General features: G+C 42.5%; 1 protein-coding gene across 1 annotated transcript in view; it reads left to right on the forward strand.

The window, feature by feature from the left end:
• The window catches only part of LOC149563660 (putative CoA ligase CCL6), a 176,906-nt gene that overhangs the window by 23,032 nt on the left and 138,939 nt on the right, over nt 1-14,935 (forward strand). The window contains exons 4-6 of the mRNA XM_089826822.1: nt 498-554; nt 871-919; nt 3,332-3,408. Of these exons, the coding sequence (XP_089682948.1) occupies nt 498-554; nt 871-919; nt 3,332-3,408 (183 nt within the window). The remainder of the gene's footprint in view (nt 1-497; nt 555-870; nt 920-3,331; nt 3,409-14,935) is intronic.

Genomic DNA, 14,935 nt, shown 5'->3' on the forward strand with positions numbered 1-14,935 from the left:
TAGCTTGGGGGCACGATAGAATAAGGAAAAAGAAGGGAGACACAGTATATCCATCTCAAGACCCTCCACCCTCGTGGAAACATTTATTTCATCTCTAGCTGGCACTTGCATACCCATTAATAATTTATTTCAATGTGCTCTCTCGATTATCCCATCATATTTTTTGTGTCACTGTCTGTGAGTTCCAAGCCAATAAATGATGCTAGCTCCCTTTGCATGTTACTCATGAGCTTCTTGCCAAGCTAAATTATCATTATGGCTATATTGAAAAGCTGTGTGACATGTATGGTTCATTTGATAGCGACAAGGATTTCTTGTACAATAATTTCATATTTAAAATTTTTGTAAGCATATGAATATATCTCGTTTAAGTTCAAGTGATTCTCTTTATGGTCTATCCTTTAGAGCAATATGTTATTGATTCTTCTATTATCATATTTTATTGATGTGATTTACATGGGCTAATGTTTTAGTGTTTTCAAATTGTACAATTTCAGGGAGGTCGCTGTGGAATTTATGGAGTAAATTGTCCTGAATGGATTATTAGTATGGAGGTACAAATTTAGTACATTTAAGGGTTCCTTCAATTTAAATTGGAAAGTTTCAATTGAAGATCTGTATCTCAAGAATTGAGTAGACCATGGTATCTTGCAATCTCTCATGCTCTCTACTTATCCATGTCAAGTAAATGTAAAAAAATTCGTACCATGCAACATCTTCATACTTAGTTGTACTGGGATTCCTATTTCTCTATGCACTGCTCAAAGGAGAAGACTCTGTAATTCATATGAATAGATATTCATCTTATAAAGAATAACCCGTTTATGAAAAAGGCTGCAGCTTCTTATTTTTTATGGGTATTTTTTGCAGGCTTGCAATAGCCAGGGAATATATTGCATTCCACTCTATGACACTCTTGGTAGGTAATAAAACTCATGCAACAATTGGTTTGAACAGTTAGATTTCTTTTTACTTCCCATTTCTGTATGCTTCATTCGAAATTAGTACCACAAACGTTGAGTAAACAGACATGGTCATCTTATTGAAAATGAACTTTGCAAGAGAATATCTCCCTTTATTTGGTTTCTACTGAATATTTCTTGCAAAGATTGCTAGGCATGTACGTGAATTTTAAAGACTAAAGTAGCATCTGCCATTTAGGGTTGTTTTGATGTCTACAAAATCTACTTAAAAAGGTATTTTAGTAGTTAATGTGAAATGTCTAAATATAAATAAAGAGAAGCTGCAAGATTTTTGCCTGATTATAAAACTTAATTTATTTTTATCATTGATTACTTTTGGAACTTTTTCGAACCATTTTATTTTAAGCTGTTGCGTAGTGGTGCAGAGGCACCTAGCCTATTTCATGATCAAATGATGAATCTTGATGTGTTGTCATTTTTGGATGTAATGTGGTCATATTGGTCTATTCTTGATGCATTAAGGGTCATTAGGGGCTCTAATAGGGTCATATTTGTCTAAATTAGAGTTTTGAGCATCCTTTTTGGTGTAATAAGGCTTACGAGGGCCATTTGTCTTGTAAGGGGTTAATTTTGTAGGTTCTAGTGAAGTTGCATAAATTGTCATGCAAAGGAAAGTTGTTGTAAAGCATTTTTGAAACATATAAGAAGCCAACAGTCAAAGAAGTTAGGAAGTCAGTTGTAAACGTCTAGGAAGTTGCAAAATCTCTTTAAATTCCTTGTTCATCAACCATTGGTCGGGCTGTATGGAAATTTGATAAGTAAAGACAAAAAATCAGGTTTGTTTCTCTATTTTCCATATGTCCGTGACTGTAACAGTGGTTTGTACGGCCCTGAGTTATGTCATTATGAATTATAAATGAATGAGGAGGATATATGAAGATGTTATCTTTCATTTGAAGTTGATTTCATGAATTTTCATGATATTTTAAGAAAGTTATGCGAGTTTTTTGCTTGACTGGTTTAAATCCCACTTAGGGTAAACAGTGAGTAAGAGAAGTTACATAACTTATGTTTTAACCATTGGAAAATACTCAAAGTTAGTGAAATTGTTCTTTACAATGTATACTCTTGGCATCCAAAGCTGCAGGTTGTGTGGATTAATTTTTATATGTTTTTGTGATGTGGTAGGGACTGATTTTCATGTTGTAGACTGACAGTGACAGTGGAAGTTTTTGGATTGGTTTTTTAAAAGACAAATGATTATCATGCAATTGACCATGTGGAATGTTGTGAGGATGATTTAGAGACCACTTGCAAGTCAGGTTATTGATGAACTCAAAGCATTGGGGCGATGGTTTGCTGTGAACAGTGAAAACTGTGTATTGACAGCCTAGACAAGACTGTAGTTATTCTGATTTTGAATAGTTGAACTAATGCAAGCCTTTTGAAGGTCATTTGAGAGGGTTTCAGGAAAAGGCTTAAACCAATATTGAAGTTTGAATGTTGCATACCAAATGTGTTAATGTTGAGCAATCCCAAGAAGCCTAAATAGGCTTATGACAGCGTGTCCGCCTATTGTGGAAGGTATTGTTCTTAAACAAACCCACCTCAACCTTGTATATGTTTTAAATTGGCATAAAGGGCATCCTAAAGTGCCTTCATGGTCTTGGGATGAAGTCCAATCTGAGAGTTATGAATGATAGACCTGTTTTGTAGGGATAAATAGGCCTATAGACAAAGTTAAAAGTCCTGAGTTGAAGCCATTGTTGCAAAACAGACATATGCTGATTGTCCAATATGTTTTTGATGGCCCAGAGAGGTATCATAATGTGCAATTATTTTCTGATTTCAGTGCTTAAATGCAAAGTTACAATCTGACAGTCCATATATTGTGATGGGGTACAACCAATATGCATTGTTTATGTTCGTGGTGACCATGTATGGTCTTACCATGTTAATTTCATCATGTCGAAGATGTTCAAAACTTAAAGATATTGGGTTGCAGAGGTGAAGATTTTGAATCAAGTTTGGGTTTACAGGCTTAATGAGTCATTGTCAAATTGCCGGATAGTTGGGGCAATAGCCCATTGTCGTGAAATGTGTTCCCATGGCTTTGAGTTGTCTCCTTGGCTCTGCTTGATGTAGCTTGTAAAAAACTGTTTTGTTGATCAGGTGTGATTTAGAGCTTTATTTCAAGGCTTGAATAACGCCCAATTTGATGATATATAAAACAGTCGCATCTTCACTTAATTTGGAAAATATCTGAGTGAATAAGTGTAAGCAGTTTCACATTCCAAGTTTGATTGTTTATTGTTTGATGCAACTAAGCAGCTTATAACAGACATTGAACATTTAATATATGCTAATAGTAGAATTAATATTCTCAAAAAACTTTTTTATGACTGTAGGTCCAGATGCAATTGAATTTATCATTTGCCATGCTGAGGTCTCAATAGCTTTTGTGCAAGAGAGCAAGATACCTGCGGTATGCAAGAGTTTCTCCCTTTACTGTTTTTCTACCATGAATAGAATTTGATGTTTTTGTAACCACAAAAGTAATATATTTTGTGTAAAAGGTTTCAAAATGAAGTGCTTCCATTTTAAGATGGTATAGAAACAAAAAGGACAATAGAACACCCAACCAACAAAGGAGCTAAGTAGGATTCTTGAGAAGCTCTGTCACTTCTAGCTCAAGAAGATCCATACTATTAACAACTTTCTTGATATCCTCAATCCTTGTTAACACGTTGCATCATCTTCCTAGTGCTTGCACATGTTCTGTTGCCCGACCCAATAGAGACATAATCAGGACTTGTATCCTTCTCATCCGTCACCTGTACAATAGCTTTCTCTTAGTTGGTATTCTCCAACTTGGCAATGAGGATCCTGAGGTGCTCCATGGAGGCTTTGAGGATTTTGTAACTCCACTCGCTAATTTTCTCTAGTGTCTTCCACATCAGAAATCTTCTTCTTAGCATCACAGAGTCCAGTCTCCACCTCCTTGAGCCCGAAAGTATAGGCCTTAGACTAGGCTTCAATATCATTGACAATCGTAGTGAGATCTCTCAGAGCTTCAGGAAAGAGCTATCTTGGCCAACACAAATAGCCTCTAAACAATCTAGCTTACTGGCTAACGATCTTTGTTTAATTTTCATCTCTTTCACCTCATGAAAAACCCATTTCATGATCCAGCAGAAGTCCAAAGCCCCATCTTGAGAAATCTGCAGGACATTGATGTTGGGCTCCTTGTTGTGTTGTCTAATATAGAGAAGATACCATCCTCCTTCATGCTGTCCTTATCAACATCAATATTGACATCAACATTCTGAGAGAGAGAACCACCTCCCCACACATTCTTTAACACACTATCCCCGTCTGTCACAACTTTCAGCACACTAACCTTAGGGATAGTGTTGGGAGCAAGGGGAGTGGAAGGGGCTACTGTATCCTCAAGATACAAATTCTTTGAGCTGAGAGGGGCCTTGGGAGGGGAAGGAGCAGGGAGTTCCCAACACCACCACCAGATCTTCTAGCAAAGGATGCTGAACCTTTAGCTTTTTTCCTAAGAGGAGAGAACCAAACATCTTCCTCAGAATCAATGTCCATACCTTCACTATAAATCATTTTCCTCAACCCAGAAATCCTCCTCCATCTTCCTCTAGTTCCTTCTCTTACGAGTATTCTTTTCTTCTTAACAGACCTAGAAGTAGAAGCTTTACCTTTGCCCTTGTTAGTACTTTTCTCTGAGGTTGCCATACTAGTATCTTCCCCACCATCCATATTAGACTTCCCACCCTTTTTCAAAGTCATCAGAATCATTAGAATCCTTATCTGGTACAGAATGATCATAAATGGAGTGTTCAATGGAAGCAACCTTAAAATAATCAACAATTAGAACCATAAGCCCTTCATAAAGGGATGGATTATTATCAGGATTAACCTTGACACTCTTGATACTCTTGTTCATAGAACAAGAGAGAAGGTAAGAATACCGTCTCTTTGTGGCATAAGTGAGTTAAGAAGGCAAAATAGTAACATGTCTCCATCTATATCGTTATTCATAAAGGGATGGATTATTATCAGGATTAACCTTGACACTCTTGATAGTCTTGTTCATAAAACAAGAGAGAAGGTAAGGATACCGTCTTTTTGTGGTGTGAGTGAGTTAAGAAGGAAAAATAGTAACACGTCTCCATCTATATCGTTAAGACTTGGTGCATGTCTGAGATAAAAGTGTACCAATTTGCGATTTGCAAGTGTTACGTTGATGCTTAGTAGTTGTCTCCTTTATTCTAATTTTTTTCCTATTGTAATGTGATATTCCTTGGTGTTTTTTCATTGACAAATTCTACAATGGTGATTTGACTTGCTTGGTGCAACATTAGCTCTTTTTATTCCCAATGGGAGGAATGCTGGTTGATATTATCGGATCATCGACAATATTTAGGAGATTCTACTTTGAGGGGGGTCACTTGACTTCTCCTTTCTCTCTTATGGGGGACTTTTCCTCGCATGGGGTTTTCCTTATCTCATCATAATTGAGAGCATTTTGTATTTTCATCTCTTTTGGGAGGAGTTTTGTCCTACTAGCTTTTCTTTTTATCTCCATTTGCGAGAGATTGCATTGCATTTACACATGGGTACCTAACATAGCCTCGTAGCCAAGACATATCTTGAGTTCTGCCTAGTATATTAGTCTCCTAGTTTCTAGACACACATTTCTTGAGTTTATTTAAGTAGCACAAAGAAATCTTCCCACTTTCAGTGGTGTTATCACGTTATTAGTTTTCCTTCTTAAATGGGACTTCCACCTATGGCGGACTTATCACTTTTCCACCTTTGAAGGTTCATGCACCTTTAGTGGATGTTTACCGTATGGGGTAAATGAATTAATGCAACAGACAATAGACAAGAATATGTAACAGTAGTATTCTTTTTATTATTCGCATATGCCAAAGACATTACATTATGCTTATGATGATAATTACAATGATCTCGGAGGGTGTATATATACTTTCTTAAGAGCCTTCCTGAAGGGCTGTCGGCTACATAACAAGAACCTTCTCGAAGGGGCTGTCGGCTACACAGTATTTACCGACGACATACATCTCGTCAGCTACACAATATTTACTGACATCATCCCCCCCCAAAAATAAAGTCGTCTCCATACGACAACACAACAAAACTCAAAATAACTAATTACATTCATTCATAGATAAAAAACAACATAAACATCAGGAACTAGAAGGCTGTGTCTTTGACTGTGTAGGTCGGCTACGTCGTAGCTGATACACATGTTTCGTCCAGACCTTTATTTCAGCTCTGATCTGGGAGTTCTCCACTACCTCCTTCAGCATTAATGTGACCTCATGGCATTCAACTTCTTTCTGATCATGTTCTTTCTTTGCTGCTTCCTTCTCTTGCAGCATTGCTGCAATTTGCTGATCTGACTCCTGCTTCTCTCGTGCAATTTCCTTGAGTTGTGCTAACAGTGCTGTCCGCTTTGTTTCCCATGCAATCTGCTGGGTGGCAAGTCAGTCGGCTGTTTACCGTATGGATTAATTAAGCAACGCACACAAGAATTCGATACGAACACCGAACAGCAATAGCAGAACTATTATTATTATTCGCATATGCCAACAGTACATTATGCTTCCATAGATAGATATGATCTCCTTACAATGCTTCCCTAAGGGGTTATAAATACTTTCCGACGAACCTTCCCGAAGGTATCCGTCGGCCAAGTACATTATACCCGTTACAAACTGTTTTACCCGTCGGCTACATAACAATACTTCTACCGAAGGGACCCGTCGGCCGATGCACAATTTCTGCCGACGACATTATCCCCCCCAAAAAGAAAAGTCGTCCCCTGACGACTAGCAAAATTAGGAGACAACCCATAATCAAGAAGAAAGAAAAACTAGAGAGAAGAAGGAGGGTTCCCAAAAGGGTGCTGATGACGATGCAACTCATACACCTGGTCAGTCCAGATGCACAGATCTGTCTGAATCTGTGAATTAACTTCTACGGCCTCCTTCAGTAGAAGTGCAGCATCCATAGCCTGTCTTCTGGCCAACTGTAACTCATGCTCTGCAACATCTTTATCCCGAATAGCTGCGTCCTTCTCCTGTACCACTGCTGCCATATCCTTCAAGAGTTTTGCCCATTTTGCTGCCCATGCTGCCTGCTTGTCGGCCAAATCAGTGGCTATCTTTTTTGTTGCCTCTTTTTCAACTGCTAGAGATCTCTGAGCTGCAATACTGTCTGCTGCCCTATCCGCCTCCGCGCGCTTCCGCGCATAGTAAACTTCTTTGTACAGTCCCACGATCTCATGTGCCAACTTCATCATTGGAGTGTCACTCGGTCCCAACTCCGGCTCAGTGGCCCAATCTGCCAACATTTCTGGTGTCTCAACTGCCGGCCACCCTCTATCAACAAAGCAAGTCTGAAATCGCTTAGGACAAATCCCACGAATATATGCACGAATCAAATGCCACTCCCTTCGCCGAGTGAGAGCCTGAATCGCCACATCATGCCCTTTCTTTAATGCAGACTTCATAGTCCTGAGGTAGTCCCTGCACCTGTCCTCATCTGACCCGTAATCCTCCTTGGCGAAGTCCTCGACTGACCATTCGGGATCACTATTGTCCTCCTCATCAGCAGGAGCCATGCCCACATCCGGTGCCGCCTCCTCTGCTGTCGGCGCACCCATGGCATGTGGCATTCCCTCCTCCTGAGACTGAGGCTCTGGTGCAGGTGCTACTCCTGAATAGCTGGGGGATTGAATGGACGGGCCACGCTTGTTAGGGACGAGTCGGAACTGCTGCCTCAGAAAAACATTGGCTCTATCCATGACCTCTGGTTGCGCTGGGTCCGTACACTCTTGTACTCCTTCGTCTGGTACGTTGTCTACTGGAAGTGCTTGAGCTTCTGTTGACTGTGCTACTGTAACAACTGCTGTTGGCTGACTTATGGTAGACGCCACGAGTGCTGCTACCGGAAGTGCTTCAGGAGCTGCAGAAGTCTCTCGGTCAACGGGTGCGGCCAAGTGGGCAAAGCCGATCGTAAATCCTACCCCCGACCGGACAGGAGAAGGTCGTACCCCATGTTGCCATGGTGCGGCTAGTGTGACTGCCTGATGGGATCCTCCAGTCATCAATATCGGTCGCCGAGTTTGCCCAAATCCTGGAATGTGAGCCATGTGTAAGCCTCGGGGTAACAACTCGGAAGTCATAGGAACCGTAGTACGCGGAAATAGCAAGGGGGTAGCCATGACAATCTGAACCGCCTCATTATCCTCGCCCTCGCCTTCTTCTTCCTCCACACTATCCTGCTCAGAAGATGTCTCCTGTCGGCCGCTGTCAGTATCATCTGCCACGTCCAACCGGGGCCTCTTTTGACCTGCTGAACCCTTCTGCCCAGAGATTGTGTCCAAGTGCTTCCATTGCATGATAGGAGGTTCTCCTGGAGCCAGTGGTCCAGGCTATGCCTCAATCTCCTCTGTTGGAATCACCCGTGCTACAGCATCCAAGAATAGACCAATGGCGTAATGAGGCATATAGAAAGTCTTGTGCTGGAGAGTCATGAATTCATGCATCCGTTCAGCTAGCACAGACGCTCAGTCATACACTTTGCCAGTCATTATGCTGTTCATCATGGACACCTGCGGAAATGTGATATCCGATGCCCTAGAGGATCCCGTGAGCCTGCTTTTGACTAAGTCCATCAGACACCGCCATGGCCCTTCCGGAATGTCGGTTTTCTTTAAACCCCTCCCCTTTGATGTCTCGGCTAATGCCGCCTGTTCGGCTTCAGTCAAATCGCCACACACTAATTTGACTAAAAATAGTTTTCCATCCTTTGGAATTTTCTTCGGCTGAATCTTCCTGCCCTGCTGCCCTGGAATGCCAAAAACCCGTGTGAAATCTGCTGCTTTGAATGATACCACTAAGTTCCGTCCCAGATACTGAAATGTGCTTCTGCGAGAGGCTCTGCCATATGTTTCAATCATGGTACGCAGATACCCTTCATACTCTCTAATGCAAAAAACCGGCATCTGAATGGCCCATTCAACCTGTGCTCTTCTGATGCTTGCTTTGACTGGATGGTCATCAGGGGTTTCATGCCACCATTTCCGGCAATCCATTCCATTTAATCCCTCAAATTGTATACTCTGTGGTGTGACTTCAGCTGTTGCAGGTGCTATGGTCTTGCGCTTCTCCTTGCCACTGCTCGAGCCTTCATTCAAATTACCTGTACCTGCCATGCTTCTGCCTTCCACAAGTTTGGACTGTGCTAATTGTTTTTTCCATTGCCGTTTACCTGCAGACTCCATTAATTATATTTATCTTTTTCTAACGGTCTCCCAAATCCAGTGCAGAATTCTTCCAAGTCTGTACGATGAAGAGTTCTTTCAAAAATATGTATGGTAAATGACCACTCTTGATCTAACAAAGCCGTACCTTTTTTGTTAAAAAGACCTCAAATCCGTACCATAATTTCCCTCTCAAATCCGTACGGTGGTTGAAAAATCCGTCCAATGCAGAAAATACATAACAAAGCCGTACCCTTTTTTTTTTTTAAAAAAAAAGACCTCAAGTCCGTACCATAATTTCCCTCCTCAAACCCGTACGGTGGTTGCATTCATTGCCCGTAGAATCCATACAGTATGTTGCATTATTGTTCCAAAATTCGTACATCGCCTATTCAAATCTGTATTGCTCAAGGCTCTAAGAAAATCCGTACATTGCGTTCAGTTCCCCTCTTCTTGAAATCCGTACACCACAGAAATGCATTCCTGATGGAATCTGTACTGCCTGAAACCTGGTCAAAAGCAATTCATGCAGCAACTATGGAAGCTGTACCTTCTAGAACAAAAAACTGTACCACAGCCATGGAATCCTTACAGTTTTTAAACAACCCGTACTGTAATGTCCCTTCAAATATAAAACCCGTACGGCGATTACCACGAACCCATACAATGCCTTATGGAACCGTACTCCACTTAAAGAAATCCGTACGGTGCATCCTCTAAAAATCGTACTTTACCTTAAGGAAATCCGTACGGTTGGAAAGAACCGTACAATGCATTACTAAAAACCGTACTTTACTTTAAGGAAATCCGTACGGCCGGAAAGAACTGTACGGTGCATTACTAAAAACCGTACGGTGCCTCCAAGAAACCGTACGGTGCTTACTTTTTGCTCTTTATATATATATATATATATTGTTTTTTATAAAAAAAAAACAGTCAATTTGCCCTTCGACTGCCGTTATCGTCAGTCTGCAGTGACGGAGGGGTCTCCCGAAGGCTATTTCTTGATGCAGAAGTCTTCAGGTCGTGATATATCTTCAACTTCGACCCATTCACTGCCTGCGGCACTTCATGTCCATCCAAAGTCCATAATTTGATTGCTCCGTTGTCCCCTACTTCCCGAATTTGGTACGGTCCGACCCATTTAACTTTGAACTTACCCGGTTTGATCTCATTCTGACCATCGTACTTTAATACCCACTGGTCGGGCTGGAACCTGTTCAGCTTCAGGTGCTTATCGTGCCATGCCTTCCGCCTATTCTGTGTTGCTTCAGTTGCCCACTGTGCTAATAATCGCTTCTCCTCTAACTTGTTCAGTTTATACAACCGTTCTCTTAAGCTTTCCATGTCGCCCAACTTGTTTTCTAGTGCTATCCGCAAGCTTGGTATCATAAATTCCGCTGGTACTACGGCCTCCTGTCCATACATCAGTTGGAACGGCGTGTGCCCCGTTGTGACTTTGTATGCCGTGCGGTAAGCCCACAGAGCAGAAGGTAATTTCTCTTCCCAATCCTCCCCTTCGACGGCGTAGGATTTGTATATAATTGATACCAGGATTTTGTTGGTAGCTTCGGCCTGTCCGTTTGCCCTTGGGTAGTACGGACTTGACAGCGAATGGTAAATCTTGAATTCCGTGGTGAGCAGTCGGATTACATGGTTGACAAAATGGCCTCCTCTATCGCTTGTTAATTGTAAGGGAATGCCGTACCTAGTAATAATTTGCTCGTAAATAAACTGCGATGTACTTATCGCTGAGTTGTTCGGTAGTGCACGCGCCTCCACCCATTTAGTCAAATACTCCGTAGTAACCACAATGTATCGACATCTTTTGGTTCGGCTCGTCTTCAGGGGTCCTATGAAATCCAACCCCCATCGTTCAAAAAGCTCCTGAGCATGAGAAGGATTTAGAGGCATGAAATCTCTTTTCAAGGGTTTTCCAGCTCGCTGACATGTATCGCATGCAACAACCCATTCCCTGGCGTCATTGTATACTGTTGGCCACCATAACCCTGCTAGAAGTATTTTTCGTGCAGTTGTGTCTGGCCCCATGTGTCCTCCTGCCGGTCCTTCATGTGCTTCCTTCAGTACCCGTGGAATTTCTTCCTTCAGGATACAATGCCGCAGGATCTGATTGGGTCCCATTTTATACAACAATCCATTAATCAGTTGGAATGTTCCACTCCGTATCACCAACTTCCGTTTTTCATTTGGTGGCATGGTATTTGGAAACTGTCTCGTTGACAAGTATTCGCCAATGCTTGTATACCATTCTGGTAGTGCAGCAATCTGAAACAGCTGTGCATCAGGAAAGTTATCATTTACACCGTCTGCCGGTTCTCCTGTTTTAATACGTGATAAATGATCCGCGCTTACATGTTTCTTTCCTGGCCGTACGATAATCTTGAAAGTAAACTCCTGTAACAGGAGTAACCATCGGCTGATTCTTCCTTGGATGATTGGTTTGTTGATCATATACAACAGGGCTTGATGATCAACATAGAACACAAATGGAATTGCCAACAAGTAATGTCGAAATTTCTGCACAGCATAGACCATCCCCAATGCTTCTCGTTCAGTTGTACTATAATTTTGTTCAGCTTTTGATAACAAATGGCTGGCAAAGTAGATCGGATGATCCAACCCGTGGCTTTTTGTCTGTGCGAGAGTTGCTCCAGTCGCATAGTTTGATGCATCCACATGGACGTGAAACTCCTTCTGCCAATCAGGGTATGCTAAAATAGGTGCTGTAGCCAGACGTACCTTGAGTTCTTCGAATGCTTCATCCTGTGCAGTGTCCCATCGGAACGATTCTGTTTTGGAAGTTAACGTATCCAACGGATAGGCTATCTTTGCAAAATTCTTGATAAAACGCCTGTAAGACCCTATATGACCAAGGAAAGATTTTACCTCTGTCACATTGGTGGACGGCTGCATCTCCAATATGACTCGCACTTTGTCCGGATTCGTCTTCAGTCCTTCCTCGCAAACTGTGTCCGAGCAACCTTCCGTGTGGAACCATAAACCTGTATTTCTTCGAGTTGAGGGCCAAACGTGCACGGCAGCACCGTTCCATACAGTCACCTAAGGCCGCCAGGTGTTTGTCCTCCGTACTGAATACTGACCAATCATCCAAAAATGCCTTGAAGTTGCCGACGGACATCTTGTCAAAGATGTGTAGTATAATCCGCTGAAATGTTGCAGGCGCATTGCACAGGCCGAATGGCATTCGATTATAAGCATAGACCCCATCTTCCACGACAAAGGTCGTCTTCAGTTTATCCTCTTTTGCGATTGAGATCTGATTGTAGCTGGAAAAACCATCCATAAATGAGTAGATCTCATGTCCCGCCATCTCCTTGAGAATGCTATCCGTGAATGGGATCGGGAACGGATCCTTGATGGTGACTGCATTCAAGCATCGGAAATCAACACATATTTGGATTTGAATGGAGTCCTTTTTCAGAGAGATCACGATTAGGGATACCCATTCACTGGTTTGTACCTTGAAAATAATTCCAGCTTCTAGCATCCGATTGATTTCTTCCGTAACTCGGGCCGCATAATTTCTGTTCATTCTGTAGGGCCTTTTCCTTACAGGTATTGCTCCTTCGATCAATGGAATGCGGTGCACACATAATTCAGGTGGTACGCCCTTCAGGTCCTTGTACGTCCATGCAAAGACATCCTTATATTCTAAAAATATCTTGAAGGCTGCTGCCTTTAATACTGGGTCCCAATTGTCCCCTACCAGTATGTTTCATGGTTCTGCTTCATCTCCCAAATTCATGGTCTGCAATGCGACTTCATTATATTTGATGGGTTCTCCTTTGGTGAACTGATGTGCCGGGGTTACATCGAGTGCCGCATCCCCTTCCTTTATTTCAGTGAATTCCTTCGGAAATGCATCGGTATTGTTTTCTTCTATGGTCAGTACGTTGCAGGTTGGAAACAATTCATAATCCTCTATCTGCCAATGGTACAGACCATTTACTGAATCCAAATCGCTGTCTCCTTCCAGTCGTAGAACTCCCTCCTGATCCGGTTCCATAATTTGCCCCTTTTCATCCTCTTCTCCCTCAGAATCTGAGGAGAGGGCTTCGTCCCCGACCATCTGAGTGTGTAGATCAATGACATACTTCCGGCCTTTGCTTTCGAGTGATAAGGTATTTTTCTTCCAATCGTGCTTTGCTTTTGCTTGTATCAGCCACCCTCGACCCAAAATAGCATCGTACCCCTTCCGCTTGAGAGGAATCACAACGAAGTCCAACAGGAATGGTTGTGTTCCGATTGTCACTAGTTGTGCTGTGAGTATTCCCAATGGCTTGATTCCATGTTGATCGGCCGTTAGCAACTGGAAGGTAGGTGGCCATAATGTCGGCCGTCCCAATTTTTTCCAAGTATCCTCTGGTAGTACATTGACACCGGATCCTTCGTCGACGATTGTGTCTGTTAGCACCGTCCCGAGTATGCCCATTTCAACAACCACCGGATAGCGTCCAGAGGAAAGAGCTAACAACATCGGATCTTTTGCACTTGTACCCCCCTGTTTGTTGTTGTCTTGTTCTACTGGTTGTTTAGCACTTGGGACTATATTTGTGAGGGCCGTACGAAGTTGAGGCATCGTGAGCAACAGATCATTTATTCTGACGGGTATCTCAGCTTGCAATATTTGCCGGACAATGTTCTATTCTGCACAGTTCCTGACGGAGGTACTCGGTATGTCCTTCAGGTGTGTTGTTTCTGCTCGTGTTACTTTCTGGATCTTTGCCCTTGCTTCCTCCAGTCTCTTCTTTTCTTCCGCTGGGTCAGGGTATAGCTTCGCCTGTTTCCGAGTGATTGCCAAAACTTCTTTGTCGTCTGTTCCTACGGTAATCAAGTTTACTCCGGACTTTGGACACTTAGTATCATCATGATCTCCAGGTCCACACCATCGGCATAGCAACTTTGGTGGATTCGTCATTGTGCACTCTCGGGCGAAGTGACCCCACAGATTGCATGTGTGGTATTGAACAATTGGCCGACCATTCGCATCGTACTGAATTCGACTCCTTCCCCCATTGTTGTTGTTGCCACCATTGTTGTTATTGCTGTTGTTGTTGTTTGGACCGCGCCGGTTATTTCTATATCCGCCTGATGTGGCACCTTCCACACTGGTGTTCCCGTTCCCTCCTGACGGGGATGCCTCCTGTGACAGGAACACTTGTTGCGGTGTTCTTGTTTTTAAATTGAAAGGGCACTCCTTTACCGAGTGTCCCAGGATCTGACAGATTTCACAAAATTGATCTTTCGGGCAGGATCCCTTCGTATGGCCTTCTTTCTTACATTCTGTGCACCATAGGTCATTGCCCTTAGTTTCCTTGTTCATGTTTTTGAATTCTTTCATCATCCGCATCATGTCTTTCTGGAGAGCACGGACTTTCTTGCTGCTTCCCTCGTCATCGTCGCTGCTATCTTCTCCTGAAGGCTCATCGTCATCTGAATCCGACGAGCTTGTCTTCTTCTTCTTCTTTGTCTTCTGGACACTTTCGAGGTTCATTGCTCGGTTGTAAGCTTCAATGTATGTCGATGGTGGCACGATCTTCATCTTCTTCCGCAGCTTCAGGTGAAGGCCTTCAATGAACCATCGTTTCTGTAACCCGTCAGCTGGCTTATTCTCCATCTTACTGATTAAGTCCTTCAACCTCCTCGCAAAGAC

The sequence above is a fragment of the Cupressus sempervirens genome, chromosome 4 (genome assembly GCF_028749045.1).
Source record: "Cupressus sempervirens isolate cs-2001-9-10 chromosome 4, ASM2874904v1, whole genome shotgun sequence".
In the NCBI taxonomy this organism is placed as follows: Eukaryota; Viridiplantae; Streptophyta; class Pinopsida; order Cupressales; family Cupressaceae; genus Cupressus; species Cupressus sempervirens.